General features: G+C 42.2%; 1 protein-coding gene across 1 annotated transcript in view; it reads right to left on the reverse strand.

Moving 5' to 3' along the window:
• NPSR1 (neuropeptide S receptor 1) overlaps nt 1–12,845 on the reverse strand; it is a 58,632-nt gene extending 45,787 nt beyond the window's left edge. The window contains exon 1 of the mRNA XM_061996873.1: nt 12,699–12,845. Coding sequence (XP_061852857.1) covers nt 12,699–12,845 — 147 coding nt within the window. The remainder of the gene's footprint in view (nt 1–12,698) is intronic.
• Nucleotides 12,846–16,413: the final 3,568 nt, after the last annotated feature.

Consider the following 16,413-nt stretch of genomic DNA (forward strand, 5'->3'; position numbering starts at 1 on the left):
ATAATGCAGACATCCACTCCATGATGTAGATGAGTACCAAGATTGAAAAGAAAGCCTGACCCACTGTAAGGAAAAGTAAAATTGTGTGAAGAGTGATACGTGATGACGAAACGTCCCCTAGTGGTAGTGTGCTCAAAGAAAAAGAAAGTAAGGAAACAAGTTATTCTTGCTCTCAAAGCATCACGACCCTCTGACTGCAAGAACAAGGATGTGCCTACCTACTTTTACTTGTTTTGTGAGTGCACGTCTTTTTGTCCTACCAAACCCCGTTTGATCCTCTCTAGGTGAGGGATAGTCGTTTTTCAGTAGTCTGTAGGTTTCCTCTTGCCATATGAGAGTGTGAAGTGTGTGTTTAGTCTGATGCCCTGAGAAACACTGAGACTGGTGAGAGTGGGGTCAGTGGGGAGAAAATATTCTACATTTCTGCAAAAATCTCCCTTCTGAAAATAAAAACCTGTCCTGTATAAAGCTGCACATAGTGTCATGGAGGAAGATGGTTCTGTTCCTCATCTGCAAAGATCAGTAGAAAAGAGATGATTTTTCACAGTAACAGGTTTGAAAGATGTAGATCAGGGGAGCTTAGGAGAAAAAAAAAGTCCTAATATATCTAGCAGCAATAATATATACATTATTACTCTATTCTGAGGAAAAAATAGATATTTGGATCACTCAAAGTGGTCAAAGTAAACCCAATTTCCATGAGAGATCTCTTACATTTTGTCTAACAGAGCCTGCTGCTCCTGAGCAGACCTCTGCCTTTGACATTTCCAATGGAGAAAGTCTGTATGAATAAAATACAGAACCTTCAGTCCCCTGCCCTGACTTATTGTGGCTTTTCAGTATTTCAGAGGCACATATCACCTGGTTTCAGTTTCTAGCAACTGGGATGAGTTTCAGGTCATGTCAAAGCAGGTTTTTTTGACCTTCCAGTTCCTGACACAGGAGCTAGAGGAAAAGGGAGGAGACTGAGAAGGATTGAAGTTCAAGAGGGATTTCACCTCCTGGCCCCTACAGAAGTGACCCCAAGGAACTGTCCTGAGCAAGTGGAGGAAAGGAGGTTGTCATTAAGACCTGTGCCTGCTTGCCTGGGGATGGAGCAGAAAGAGGGGAGGGCACTCATTAAAAGCATTTGTCAGGCACAGGTGAGCAGAAATTAGGATTCCTGCTGCATGTAGAGATGAAGCAGCTCATCTGCAAGTGAGGGGAGGGAAGGTGAAATGGCAGAAAAGGAGTAGGGCTGAGGAGTAGATTGCTTTGCCATGAGCTTTAGCACCTCTTCAGATCTGAGTCGCTTTCCAGCCAGCAACCGTGGTGCTTCCTCTGCTCAGGAGACACTTGTGGGAGCCAGCCCCCAGCCAGCTTTGCTCCAGGTAGGTAGCCATCCTACCCTGCAGGTTACGTGGGCATGCAGGAGAGGCTAGACCTGGAGTATGAGCAATTTGAGGCTCTATTCTGTGTGGGAACCCAGAGATTAGTTTAAGCATAAAATAAAGGCTATATTTAAGTGATTTCACTTTTCCCAGTGCATTATCTGGGAATGGTCAATGTAATTTACCATTTGGGTCATCTTGCCTAACTTTAAAACTCAAAAGAAAACTGCTCTAAACTATCATAGTCTTGTCTAGATTATAGCAGTGTCTCAGAGATGAGTGAGATGACTCATCTCACCTACCTTGGGATGGCCTGTCTGCACTGATGGTAGAGTGACCTAGAGAAGACACCTTGTGTAGGCTGGATGCTAACTTTTAGACCAAAAAAAACCCCCAAACATCTTGTTTTGGGTGTCTAAAAATCTCTGGAATTTCTTGGTAATAATTTCCCTTCACAAAATGTGGCAGGGACATGATAGAAGTAGTTTTATGGAGATCCATTTTCTTTGTACAGGAATGGGAATGGAGTGTCTTTTTGGAAGGTAATTACAATTTTAAAAGGTAAAGTTTCACACTACTTTTGTCCTTGAAATCAGTGGATACTCCTCAGGGTTTGCTTTGTCTTTTCAATTTCAGAAAAGATCTTTCACATGTGAAGAAAACTAAGGGGCAAGACTTGCTCTCATTTTCTCTGGTGTAAAAACCAGGAGAGCATTTTCTTGAAAGAAATGAATATGATTCCAAATCATAATGATCCGAGTACAAATAGAAGAAGGATTTGACACATGAATCTTCTGATTCCCTCAGAAAAAAATACTTCCAGAGCATCAGAAACTGTGTTGAGAGTGTTTCCCAACCATAGAGACACAGCACATACAGTCTGTTCAAATCCCCCCCTGCCGAGTTAAAAAGCAGTGCTTAACAGTTTAGCAATTTTAGGCTGAGGCTCTACGGAAATACACAGTTAAACCAGACTACAAAGATAACACTAAAGGTGCAAAAGCTGAATATAGGAGAGGTAAGTTTGAAAGCCCATAGACAAAGGAAGAAAGCCAAAGTTTCTATTAATGTATTTGTGGTAGATGCCGTTCAGAGAGAAGAGAAAGATCCCATTCTTGGGGATTAAGGAGCTGTAACAATAGGGAACTTAATTCACTGTAGCCTCTCTCAGTTGGCTCTAGCTTGCAGAATGAAAACTTCTGTGGTTATTAATGGGATGTCCACTGTGATAAAGGCCTTTGTGGAGGCTAGGATTAGAATTCAAAACCATCTTGATGAATTGGAAATATGCACTGGACAAAACCCAAGGTGCTATTCAACAAAGGAGAAGTGCAGGACTGTACAGTGCAGTGGATGTAACCACACTGGGTTTGGAAAGCCTTCAAAACATCCCTCCCCACATGCAGCAGGTAAAGTGCCCCACAACTGGAATGTGATTTAATAATGTCACCCTGCCACTAGAGTAACAACCATCATCATGGGATTGACACTAGTTTCATGTGCTTTAATCCTTCCACTGTACCCAGCTGCTGTACCACTCCTGGATGCCTTGCTTCAAGAGAGACACAGAGCAATGAGTTGACAGCAGTGTAGATGATATAGCCAGGCAAACCAACTGACTAAATTAAGTCAGCAAATCAGCAATTTTTTGCAGGTAATCTAGAAAAAAAAAGCAAGCTTCAGGAAAATATGAACACAGCCTTGAAGACGTAAAAATATTGACATAAAAAAGGAAAGGAATAATCTTTTCTTCAGTTTCACCACGGATTGGCCAAAAATCAGTGAACCAAAGCTACAGAACAGAAATTCAGGTTGACCAATTTTTAAAAAAAGCACTTAAAAAGATACCACATATATATATGATACAGATATAGATTGAGTCAGTGAAACCTCCATCTGTGGAGGTCTCAGAAATAGTTATAAGATTAGAGAGGTGGCTGGTGGATCCTTCCTTCAGCTACATTTTCAATAATGTTGTTTTGTTCATCACCTTAAGGTTGCTTAGACATAGAGGTGTTTCATTTCATGCTGTGTTTGCTCATCAAGCAAAATTCTTCTTTTTGTAACAGCCCTCAGCAAGGTGATTTACAAGGAATACTGTTTAATAACACGTTGCACAGACATCAGAGGCATTCTGGATAAAAAGAGAGATAATAACATCTCCCAAAGCTCTGTGTAGAAGCTTTTGGCAAGGGCTGCTTTTGCAACGGGCACTGCTAACTACATTACATGGGAGTGCTGTGAGAGAGACTAGTGTCATACAACAATTCTTTCCTATTAGAAAAACTAAACATGTTGATGACTTAAATAAGGTCACTGAAAAAATCAAACTCAAGAGGATTTCCTTGGCTTGACTACAACCATTGCATGCCTGGCTATGCCACGAGCCTGCTATGTTTGGAGCATGCAATTGCTTGACATCTGGAGCTCATGTTCATGTTTTACTAATTTGCTTTAAGATTCTAACCAGCTTTAGTCAATGAAGCAAGCTTCTTCATGGCTTAAGTGCAAGCCAGCATATTGGGTTTGCATGGTAAAGTTTTGGTAGTGAGGAGGCTGCAGGGCTGGCTTCTATGAGAAGCTTCTAGAAGCTTCTCCCATGGCAGAGCTAATGCCAATAGGCTCCAAGATGGACCCACCACTGGCCAAGGCCGAGTTGATCAGAAACAAGTTAGTGCCTCTGGGATAAAGTATTTAAGAAGGGGGAAAAAAAACCCAAACCAATGTGATTGCAGCCAAATAGAGTAGTGAGAATACATGAAAAAAGCAATGCTGCAGACACCAAGGTCAGTGAAGAAGAAAGGGAGGAGGTGCTGCAGGTGCTGGAGCAGAGATTCTACTGAGCCTATGGTACAGCCCATGGTGAGGCCTTGCCTCTGTAGTCATGGAGGACCACAGTAGAGCAAAGATCCACTGCCACCCAGTGAGGACCCCACACTGGAGTAGGTGGATGCCCAAAGCAGGCTGTTACCCCCTGCTTCTGGCAGGACCTGTAGCCCCATCAAGAGAGGGGGCCCGAGCTGGCAGTACTTGTGATTCTGGGGGACCCACGCTGGATTAGTCTGTTTCTGAAGGACTGCATCCCATGGGAAGGACCCACTCTGGAGCAGTTTACGAAGAACTGTAGCCTGTGGGAAGGATTCATGTTGGAGAAGCTAATGGAGGACTGTCTCCCATGGGAGAGACTCCACACTGGAGCAGGGGAAGTGTGAGGAGTCCTGCTGAGGAGGAAGAAGCAGCAAAGACAATGTGTGATGAACTGACTGCAGCCTCCATTCCCTATCTCCTGTACTGCTCAAGGGTAGAAAGTAGAGAAAATAAAGAGTAGAACTAAGCTCAGAGAGACAGGAGAGATGGTGGAAAGATATTTTAAGATTTGGGTTTATTTCTCATTATCCTGCTCTGATTTGATTGGTAATACATTAATTTGCCTGGATCCCAGACAGTAATTACTGAGTGATCTCCTTGTCCTTAACCTGGCCCATGAACCTTTCATTATATTTTGTCTCTCCTGTCCAGCTGAAGGGGAGAGTGATAGAGTGGCTTTGGTGGGCACCTTGCATCCAGTCATGGTCAAATCATCACAGCCAGAAAAACTGTCTGGAGATTGTGTGCATTTTCCTTTGCATGCAGAAGAGGCTTGTTATTTTGTCTCTGACAAAATTTCTGAATCCATAGGCTGTGATAAACCTAACAAAAACCTCAAACTGCAGCATTGCATGGAGTTGTTGTGACTCAAGTCCGGGATCTGGCCTTGTCCTCATGCAATTGGCCTGGGCCCATCAATCCAGCCTGTTCAGGTCCCTCTGAAGAGCCTTCCTGTCCTCAAACAGGCCTATGTACCTGCCCAACATCGTGTCATCTGCAATTTACATCTAAGGCAAATTGCATTTTGGACTGCAACACTGAAAGAAATCAAAGACTGACATTCATTGGCTCAATTTAATTAAGGAGTCTTAAAGGTACTGGCACAAGCTCTGACATAATTAATAAAGTTTAAAATAAATGAATAAACAAATTAAAACCCCCTCTGTCCCAAACTACCAGATTCTTCCACAGAAGGAACTCTAGAGGAACTTTGTGGAGTCTAACTGCTGACTACAATTACCTAATGGAAAGCTGCAGGGAAGAGGGAGCCAGGTTCTTCTCAGAAGTGCAGAATGAAAGGACAAGAGACCACAAGTGAGAGCTGTAACACAGGACATTTTGATTAGATATTAGATATTAGAAAAAAAAGTTCATTCTGCAGGTGATCAATTGGGATGGAAGCCCAGAGAGGCTGGGGGCTCTCCATCCCTGGAGATATTAAAAACCTGAGTGGTCATTACCCTGAGCAATCTGACACAGCTTGAATTTGCTTTCAAGTGGTTGGCAGAGGTGTCCTCCAGATGTCTTGACCTACCTGAATTACTATGCACACACAAGTGTGCACAAGACTTGTTTCTTTAATAAATGCTCTTAAAGTTAATTATATTTACATAATCATATGAGGTTTTTGCACAAGTTGTGTATTATTTATTGTATCATAGAAACATGGACAACTCATGTTTGTGGGACTCTTTATGTAAATTAAAATTCACCTTGCAAGTGAAGAGTACAGATGTAAAGGCTGCTAGCATGGAAATGACACAAACATATTAATCCACAGGAAAAATGACTTTAAAAGTATCAGGTCACCTTTGTCTTACATTTATGCAGAGGCCTAAGAGGAAAAATTTCTGCCAACTTGTAACCATCAGAAACAATGGACTATCAGAAGCACAATGTGATGCCACTGAAGGGATTGTGACTATTGTTGTTTTTATCACCTACTAAAAAAATTCTTTAATACATAAAAAAGAACAAACTTGGTTAAAGTGTAATCTAGAAATATCCATATTTCTTGTTAAAACTTTCAACACATGTTGGGCCATGAAAAAACCCCAAGCTAACAGAAATCTGCTTGAAGATCAGCTATAGGTGCATTAAACACACTTTAGTTGTAGATATTGGTTCTGACTGTCAAGAGGGAACAAAACAAAGGGCCCCAAATATCTTACGAAAAGAGGGAGTGTGGATGGAATACTAAGTCTAGAATTAAGCTTCATACAGTAAGTGCTGGTCATGTGAATGTAAAAGTTCAGAGGGTTAATTCAAAGCCTCTCCTAATGCTCAAGAAAATGTACCAATATATCTGAACCCCTCTTGATTCATTTGCTGGTAGGCTTTCTCTCAGGAAGAAATAAACATGCTGACAACTGGAAAGATCACTGAAATCTTAAGCCCCAGTTGTCAGGAGCAGCAGAAATTGTACTGGTCATCTCTGTAATCAAAGTACCTTTTGAAAGAAAGTTCTCCATCTAGCAAGGCAGCAATGTTTCTATACAGCATTCACACAGGATGTTCCAGAACATTTTGGGAGAGCAATTTGGCTGACACCGAAAAGCTCTGAGAAAACCCACCGCAAGGTAAGAAAGATTGAGAAAAGAGAAAGTTCAAAGCGAAGTTTCGTATTTTGCCTTTGAAAGTGCTTCCACTGTGACTGCATCTGAGAAGAACAAGCCTCCTAGGAGCTGATGTTTTATTTTATTACCATTATTATTAACATGGCCTGGAATGGAGCCTAATTCAAACTCCATAAATCTTGGTTCAGCCTCTGGAACTGCTGGTTTCCCATTTCAACGGCACCGGTTATCATATCTCCTACACAGAGGTTGTCTTGCTGACATGCTTTCTCACAGGCTGGCTGTTATCCCTTTGGCATATTGCTACAGGGTGTTTTGGTGATCTTGAGATGCATTACCACGTGAGGCCTTCATAATGTGTCAGAGGGGATTGCAACAGTCGCTTCCCCAGGAGTCTTTATGGATGAAAGAAGGGTAGAGCTGGAAGGGACCTGAGCTGATGTCTTCTGCTGAGTTTGAGAAGCAGTTTTGCATGAGCTTGTGTCTATATGGCATTGAATGTTAGTGTTTTACAGTGAAGAAAAAAACCCTATTATACCTTCTCCCTTTTAGGCTTAGGGGAACAGACAAGCTGAGGAGGTCTGTTCACTAAATCAGGGTGTTTTATCACGGAAAGGGGTAATTGTGTTATTAAGATTGCTGTCACTTTGAAATCCAGCAGAACTTCATTTATCCTTTTTTTTAGCTTGGTGAACCCCACTGTTTTTAAATCATAGATCTTAGCTCTGACTTCACCATCATGGGTGAGGCAGGATCCCTTCAGTGCACAACATTCAGTGCATGGGAATTGCTGTGATCTTTCGAAACTCAAACAGCAGCTAAACAAACCACCCTCACCCTGCCCTTAAAATCTTCCATAGGTACAACAGGGATAGAGGGGAAAATTTCAATCAATAACAAATGGTAGCAATTATTTTTTTTTCAAGCAGATAGTTCACGTTTGCCATTCTGCTGTGTTTTGGTGCAAGGTGAATAATAGATGAGGACAGTATTGCAGGTGGGTTTTTTTACCTGTTGCACCCTAGAAAACTTCCACAGAATTAGACAGACATCTGTGGTTTTAATGTCATCAGAAAATATACATTTTTCATGGCATATCTATCCATTTTTTTATCCCTGAAAATTTTCAACATGAAGAGATAATGTTAGGTCACTCAATGGTCCATCCATAACCGTGGGATTTGGACAGCTCTGTTTAAAACCCTGAAAGGTTGGGTTTTCTTAATCACAGGAAGAGGTAAAATGATCAAGCATGTCTAATCTGTTCAATTAAAACACCTTAAAAATAAAAGGAAAAAGGAGTGATTTCTAGGTATGTTTCCACAGGAGAAGCAGACACAAGCCCTGTGACTGTGTGGACCATGGAATCAGAAGTACAAGGGTTACTAGTTTAAAACTGCTAAAGTCAGTTGGCTCAGAGCAAGCTGTCATACAGCCAAATCACTTCTGTGTTGCATTTAAGCTACTAGATGAAGCCAGCCTGGCCAAAAGCACTGTAGATTTGTTTCACAAAGAGATCAGCTATTACGTTCTCAGAGCAGCATCTCAGGAACAGCGGTAGTCATTACAGCACACTGCTGAGGCTGTGTGCAGGAGTTCCTGACACCTTATTTGTGTAGACTCCATTCTCCTCCTCTCCCCCCACCAAAAGATTGCAAAGTTACTTACGAATTATTTGATATGCCTATTTCTCTAAAATGTATCATTGCAATTGCAGAGATCACTCCAGAAATTTGACAGCACCTGTTATTATTTTTCTATTATGCATTCAATGATGGGATGATCCGTGAGGTGTGCTTGAAAATCAGAACAAGCAATAGCATAGGCAAATGCTTTCCAGGAGATAAAGAGACTCCTGCATTTGAATGACAGGGACAACAAGCTCTGATGTCATATGGAACCTTGCTACCTGATAGTCCTACAAAGCAAGTCCATGCAAACCCTCTCTCCACAAGTTGGTTTCCTCAGACCTTTGCTGGAAATAATAAGTTCTGACCTTTGTAAAGAGCATTGGTCTTCATGGGTAAGCAGCCCATCTTCTTAGATTTGTGCTTCTGGTGTGGCTAAGCAGTCCTGTTTAATATCTGAGCTACATGGGCTAAAACATACAGGTTCAAGGAATGCTACAACATCACAGGCAGGGAGTCAAACACACTGGGAATTTAGTTTATATATGTAAAACCATCTGTGGTGGATTCAATATGCACATTACTCCTCATGAGAGCTCTAACACTTCAGTGTCACTGCTGTGGCAAAAGGCTCATGGGGCCAGAGGGAGGGGGATGTCAACGTGTGGACTGGTGGCTGGGGTTTCTATCTGGCAGAGCAGAGATTGGGGTTCCCAAACAAGCTTGGATGTAATTGACAAAATCCTCCCTGTCCTGTTCCACAGGTGAGGGCTCAGCTCAACACATCATAAAACAAAATAAGAAAGTATGCTAGATGGTGGAAGAAGACTTTTCAGAGAGGCAGAAGATCATGGAACATTATCACACCAAGAAAGGAACAGTGGCTGAAACTTTTCTCCTTTTGAATACTCCAACTTTTACTCAATTCCATCAAAGTAGGATATCCCATTTCTCAGTAGACCTCTTTAAAAAGACTTGAGCCTTACTGTGTCCTGAGGAAGATCACATGCTCCTATCACTGGGGAAGCTTCAGGGCTGGGAAGCTTCCCCTGGCAAGGGCAAGTGCTTCCTCCAACCCCACCGAAGCCTCCCAATCCTATACACAACTGAGGCAAACCTAAGATTTCATCTTCTCTCCAGGTAGGTTTCTGGTTTGCACCTTGTCAGGTTTGTAGAGTTAAGAAAGTCTTAAAGTGACAGCCACAGGAGTTCAGATGCTCTCTGTTCTTTTCATATTACTGTACTTGGCAGAGGGCAGTTGACACTTGCTTAGAGATTTTACAGATAGATTAAATGCATATGGTGGAGATTGTAAAGGGATGTAAGGAATTCTCCTTTGGCCTGGGAGGTTGGAGCTGTAATTAATATCAATTTTCACATCAGTTCTAAATTTTCTGCTGACACATCCAACAGGAGCTCTTGGGGTTTAAAATAGCAACCTACCTGGATGCCTCATGTAAAGACATCTGAAAAGAAATATGATCTGGATTTTCAGGGACCGTTTGCCATAACACAGCAGCAAGATCCGAGCGTAGGTGGGGATGAGCCAATGCCTTTGCTGTGGGAAGCAACAGCTCATCTTGCCCCAAAGGCTGTGACTTTGAACTCCGAGAGCCAGCCTAGATAGCACAGATGGATATGGTCCCAAAGCAGACTCCATGGGCAAAGCCTTTATGAACAGCTGGCCAAGAAACTACGGTAATGGCTACCACAAGGGAAATGTGCATTCCTCCAAGTAGATGAAATGCTCCATTTCCCAGCCAAAAAAAAAATTAAAAAGAAGGAAAGAAGAAATCCAATTGAACTGACAAAATGCTTTCTAATCTCAAGCATTGCAGGATTTAGTTGTTAAGCTCTGAAGAGGAGCAGACAGAAGCTCAAATGCTTCTGAGAGAGGGAGAAGGGAAGCACTCACAACTCAGCCTGTAGCAGGACTTTTTGGCACTGAAATACTCCAAGGTGCATTATTTTGCTTTTGTCACATTGTCACCACAGTATAACAGCACAGGCTGGCACGAAAAGAGGAAACCAGAGTCTGGTCCCACAGTTCAAGCAGCATATGAGAAACACTACATACCTGTCATGGGGCATAATCATTAAAAAGTCATTAACACAGGAACTGTTCCCTTGACTCCATTTATCAGTTTAGATCATGTTTTCCTATGGCTGCTTTGGTAAGATAAGCTACACCTGCATTTCCCAAGCAGAAACTGCTTGTGTGCCCTGGGGTGCCCTGTCTGCACCCCAGCACGCAGGCTCTGCAGGCAGCCAGTGGGGTGGCTGTTCATCCAGTCTGCTTTTCCTGTTAGCCACAGGCTACAACATGTTGAAAAATCTCAATAAAAAGCCAAAACTGCATGTGTAGCTGCATTGTGAGCACTGAGCTCTGGGTTTTAATCCATTCAGCCTATTCCAAGCTGAAGCTCTTATTGCTTTAGCTGTTTAACTTGTGCTTGTGATGAGGAAAAAGATGCTGCCTGGCTTGCTATAAGGGACAAGGACACAGCTTCAACATGTGCAGCACTGGTGGAGGACAGCCAACCAACTCAGCAGGTGTCAACAGCACCTTCCACACATGAGCTTTTACTGAGAGCAGAAATTGCTGGCAGGGAGCCCTGTCTTCCCTACACAGTAGTCATCAGAGCAGGTGCTATATCCCTTCTTCCCCACAGCAGCACCAGCTGTCACTTGTCTCCAGAGTCAAAATATTTCCATGCCTATCAACATGCTAGTAATTGATGTGAAATTAGTGAACCTCCTCGCAGAGTTCATGCTATGTATGCCAGAGCCAAACATCCAACAGAGGACTGCAAGTCTAATGAGAAACTCTCAGCTAACAGAATCAAGTTTCCTTTAGCGATGGAGGAGCACACATAACTATCCATGATTTTCTAATTGTTGTAATTTACACAATCTCCCTTATTAAGGAGCATTTTTCTGCCTGGGGACTTTCTAATCAGGGAATTAATTGTCACTTTTACTATTATAAAATACTGCTCCCATGACGTTGCTCAGATTTACAGCCCTGACTGTGAAAAGAACAAGGGAAATAAAGTTGTTAAAAACCATTTTGCTTGGTGCTTCTGATTTTTTTTCAAGAGCATTTTAGGAGTCTAACATGAGATGAAGAAAAAGAGGAGGGGGAAGAATTTTTATCCTTGAAATACTAGATAACATAGTCTTACAAGAAAAAAAAGTATCTTCAGTGTATTAAGAGAGATGTTATATTAATTAATTGCAGAACTACAGATCAACTTTTTCTGTAACAGGGAAGGAAACCTGTTGTAATTCACTGATCCCACTGGTATTGTGTCAGAGTACTGTCTCCCAGAAATCAAAATTGCCCCTGAACATGTCCCCTTTTACCTTCATGTATTGTCAAATGATGTAAGTGCCTGTATCTTTCCAAGTGACAGTGATCTCTCTTGTCCTGAGCTCCATCAGGAATGGCAGGATACTCCTTGTCAGGCTTCCTAATAACTTGAACTTAACTTGCACAGTGTGCCACAACAGTGATGTGACACATGGCACACAGTATGAAATTAAGCAATGACAACACACAGAGAAATCTGAAGGAAAGATGAATTTCAGTATTTCTTTCATCTTTTTCCTACGTTCACATATTGAAAGGGTGATGTTTGGTTTTGGAGATGAATGAATACATTTCCCATGTCAGTCAACAGCACTCACAACTAAATGATTCATCTGGTGCATTCTTAACAGCAGCCTTCAAAAGACATTAAAGCCCTCGCTCGAGTTAAAAACAAACAAACAAATCAACTCATTAGAACCTGTCTGTCATGGCTTAAAAAAATACCTCACACCACCAAAAACCAACCAAATACCCTCCCACTTGTGTACAATGTTTGTTGCAGCTGGAAAATCGAAAAGAAGTCCCTTGTGTCAAGATGATGGTTATGAGAAATTACAGAAAAGATGTGTTAAATTAATGCAAGCTTTTGATTAAAGATGCATGGATAATTACAATACCACTACAGCAATACAGTACTGTCCCCTCTTGGAAAGGGATTCAATTGGCTAAGACCTGTTAAGTTTCAACTCCAGTTCACATAACTGTTTTGTTTTTCAGTAAATGCCTCACACGTGCTGTCTGCTGTCTTTGCAGCGGAAAAAAACCCTGACCCATATCTGGGAAAGAAAAGTTCAATAATCCTAGTTGCCTCCCCACAGAGGTGCTGAAAGTGCACCAGAGCTGCAAGCACGTGAGAAAAGTAACGCACGCTGTAAGAGAATACCTTAAAAGAGTAGTAAAAGGATCCCCACTCCTCTTCTGCCACCACTTCAGTGAAAGTCACCGTTTCAGTGCAGGTGACAAGGGTAAGATCCAGCCAGCCGGTACCTCCCTGGGAGCTGCTGCTGGCTTCTGTGGAGCCAGCCTCCATCACTGGGTTCTGTTTGAGTTGCCTGGGTTTTTGCAAGAGTTAAAGCAGCCAGGCTTCTCTTGTAATAACGCAGCAACGAAACCAGCTTCTCACTGCTCCACCACTGGCTACCAGAGGTGTCGGGCTTCAGTGCAGCTGAGTGATAGGGGGAAAAAAAAATAAATAAAACCCCCAAGCCAAGCTGGCAACTTCCCTTTGAGCTTTCTTTCAGTGCAACTCTGACGACAGCTGTCCACATGCTCTTTGCAGGAGCAGGAGCAGCAGCCCTCTGAAAGAAAGTCGGCACACGTGGACCCAGCCATGTGCCCTCTGGATTCTGGATTGCCTTTCACCCCAAGCTATCAGCTCTGGAGTCAGACACACCTGTAAAAGCATGTATCTCTTTGCTGCATTAAGCTCAGGAGCCTGGTTATTCCACTCAGCAGCTTTCCTTACTTACCCCAGCTCAGCCTTCTATGATTTCAATTATCTGCAGAAACACGATGTATCCGGACAGAAGCAACGACGCTCCCCTGGATCAGCAAAACCCTATCAAATTTTTAAGCTTAAGCTATCAGAGTTTCCCTGTCAGTGCCTATCATTTGACTTCTGAAGCTGTCTTTACCAGGAAAAAAAGAAAAATCATAAATAGGCCTTTGTGCTTTCCTTTAACATGCTGTATACCCAGTCCAGGCAGCGCTTTCTTCCAGTGCTGTCTGGAAAGGTGTGGCTCCCAGACACTGCTAGTGGCACTTACAAGCTCAAGGACTCTTCAAATCAAAGTAATCAGTTATCTTTCTACTCACTGATTTTCTGGGCACCACTCTCTCCCACCTTCTGTTGATTCGGATATTTTTCCCCATCTCTAGTGGATTTGCCTCAGATTTATACCAGGATGGTAGATGAGAGAGTGTGCACACATTCTCTGACCAGAGAGGAAAATCACATATAAATCCAGAACTTGTTCAGTTTTGTGGGGATGCTTGATACCAATACAATATAAGGCAGAGGATGATGCATTTCACAGCCACACTCCACCAACTCACTCAATTTCCCATTACTTGCTCATGGCAGAACTTAGTCCTATGTTTACCTGTGTGCAAGCATGGATGGCTGTGGGAGAGTTTGGGAGGCAGCAAACTCTTCACTCTGGACAGCATAGCAGACCCTCTCCCAGCTGCTGGAGCATACAACTCCACAACATACCAACAGCATCTGGGTATGTGGGCAGCAAGAGAAAGAGGTGACTACAGGAGCCTTCAGCTCCCAGGGCCAATAATAGCAGGGGATGGGGGCATAAACTGTGAAATTTAGGTCTAGGTTTGGACTCTGAACCCTTCCAAATTGAGACATGCCTGGATTTGGAGGACTAGATAAACCTCTGAGTGTCTGAGCAATATTCAAACCTCTCCAGGATATGCTAGAGTCTTTCAGAGGAGGGCATTGGTCCAGGCCTGTACAGATAGTACCAGTCACGTTGAGAGAAGATTGGCACTGATCCACATGCAGGAGTGGTCCATAATTAACAGCAGCAAATGATGCATGGGTTGGAATGTGATCAGATAAAAAGTGTCCCAGAACGACTATGTTTTGATGAAAACCATTGGGAAAGTGCTCATTAATATGTTATCCAAAGGAGAGGAAAAAAGATTGTTGATTTTGTTTCTGACTGATTGTATGAGCTGATTCGGAACCTCTGCTGTGAAGTATCTAGGTAGCATCCAAGCTTCTCCAGAGCATCTTACCATTTCTTTTTGCTCTTCTTCCTATCTTGCTTTCTTATAATTACAGAACTCTCTCAGAATTTCATTTTATTACACTGAATGTGACGGGATTTTTGGCACTCTCATTCCTACAGAGCTGTTATGCTCAAGCGTATTACAGGCACTAAGAGGCTTTTCAGTAGTTACATCACACAGCAGATCATGCACAGCTCTCGGGACCAACCAAGAGTGACTTCTCTTGCAGCATTGCCAGCTACTTGCTTGTGGTGCTATAAAAGACTGTAGCTTGCCCTGCTCCAGAACTTTTCTGTCTATACAGGGATAATTCAAGTCTTCCATTATTATTAGCTTTTATGTATTTGAGTATTTCTCAGTCACTGTCACCACCGTGGTTTGCTGATGGCTGGTGTTGCTGAAATACTGGTTTCTTTCCATTTAGAATTTGAAGCTGTGGGCTGCCTTTGGTGTGACATCCAGAATTAACTTAATTCTCTAAAATACAATACATTTTGTTAAAAACTTCTACAAAGTCATACCAGCTCTCTGAAATTTGGTGCTTGGGTTTGTTTCCCCACCCCTTCCCTGAGATTAAGCATCTTGTTTGAATACCTCTGAAATGAATGTCGAAATGAAACACTGTAATGATTGAATCTGTAAAGTCTATAAAAGGCAAGATCAAGTCCTAGCGATTCCTCTGTGGAGAAGAAATTGATTCCTATAACTGACTTTGTTGTTTTCCTCAGCTGGGACATTGAAAATTCTCAAAGAACTTTCAATGGTTGAAGAGATTAAGACAATTTTACAGAGAGAAAAAACCTGAGTCTTCGATCTGCTTTAATACAAAATGCTCTCAAGTTATTATTCTAAGACATTTTTTCCTCCTAGTGTGTAATAAAATGTGATGTTGCTTTCTTAACCTTTCTGAATGTCTTCTTTTAAGTCCCACTTCAGTATTGCAGCACAGCATAAGCATGCTTCATAAGAAGGAAAGATCAAGCACTTTTGAAAATAACCTTTAAGCAAAAAGAATGGATTATTTGAAGGAAGAATAGAGAGGACTTGTTTCAGAGGTTATTTCATTGGCCATTCCCTTATCTTGATCTCGAAAGCTACACAAATGTAGACTTCTTAAATAAAGCCTTGAACCAAAGGACCAGAAAACTGAAGTGCATAAATGGCCCCAGTGAAAGCTGAAGAGAATACTCTGTGTTTGTAACAAAATTGATACGCTCCATGTGCAGACGCATGGTGGGAGACAAGCAACACGTATCTTGTATTTTCCCACAGTGGCATGATTTTCCTGACTGGCAAGAAGAGGAAACATTACACAACAGCAGAAAGGGAAACCAGAAGATTGATACAGTGAGATAGATGAAGGAAAGTGCCTCTGGAAAAAAAAAAAAGGAAGTACTGATTCAAAGTTTTTAAAGACCAAGTACATCACAGTGAGTTTGGTTAGTTAAGATAGAAATTCCTCATTCTGAGACTCTTGTCTTTTCCACACAGCAGCTTTGAAACACAACAGATGGAGATGGGTCATTTTGCACAGCATGATGTGGACACTCCATGGCAGACACAGGTGCAGTGGCAGCCCCAGAGCCTGTGTTGTGCCTAGGGATGGGATGCCTGTGTTTCTGAACTCTTGGAGGTCACTGCTGTTGGCAAAGCACGGGGCTCCAAATGTTCCTTAGATTGGTTGTAGCTATTCCCCCACCACATTAGCACTCCTTTCTTTTGATCCCCTCCAGGTGGAAATCACATCAAGTTTGTAAATCTTCAAAGACTTGAAATAACAATCATCTTTTATGAGCAAAATATAGTTACTAGATTGTCTTGGCAGAAACTTCCAAATCCTGTCCCCCATC

This window comes from Colius striatus, chromosome 5 (genome assembly GCF_028858725.1).
Source record: "Colius striatus isolate bColStr4 chromosome 5, bColStr4.1.hap1, whole genome shotgun sequence".
NCBI classification, from domain to species: domain Eukaryota; kingdom Metazoa; phylum Chordata; class Aves; order Coliiformes; family Coliidae; genus Colius; species Colius striatus.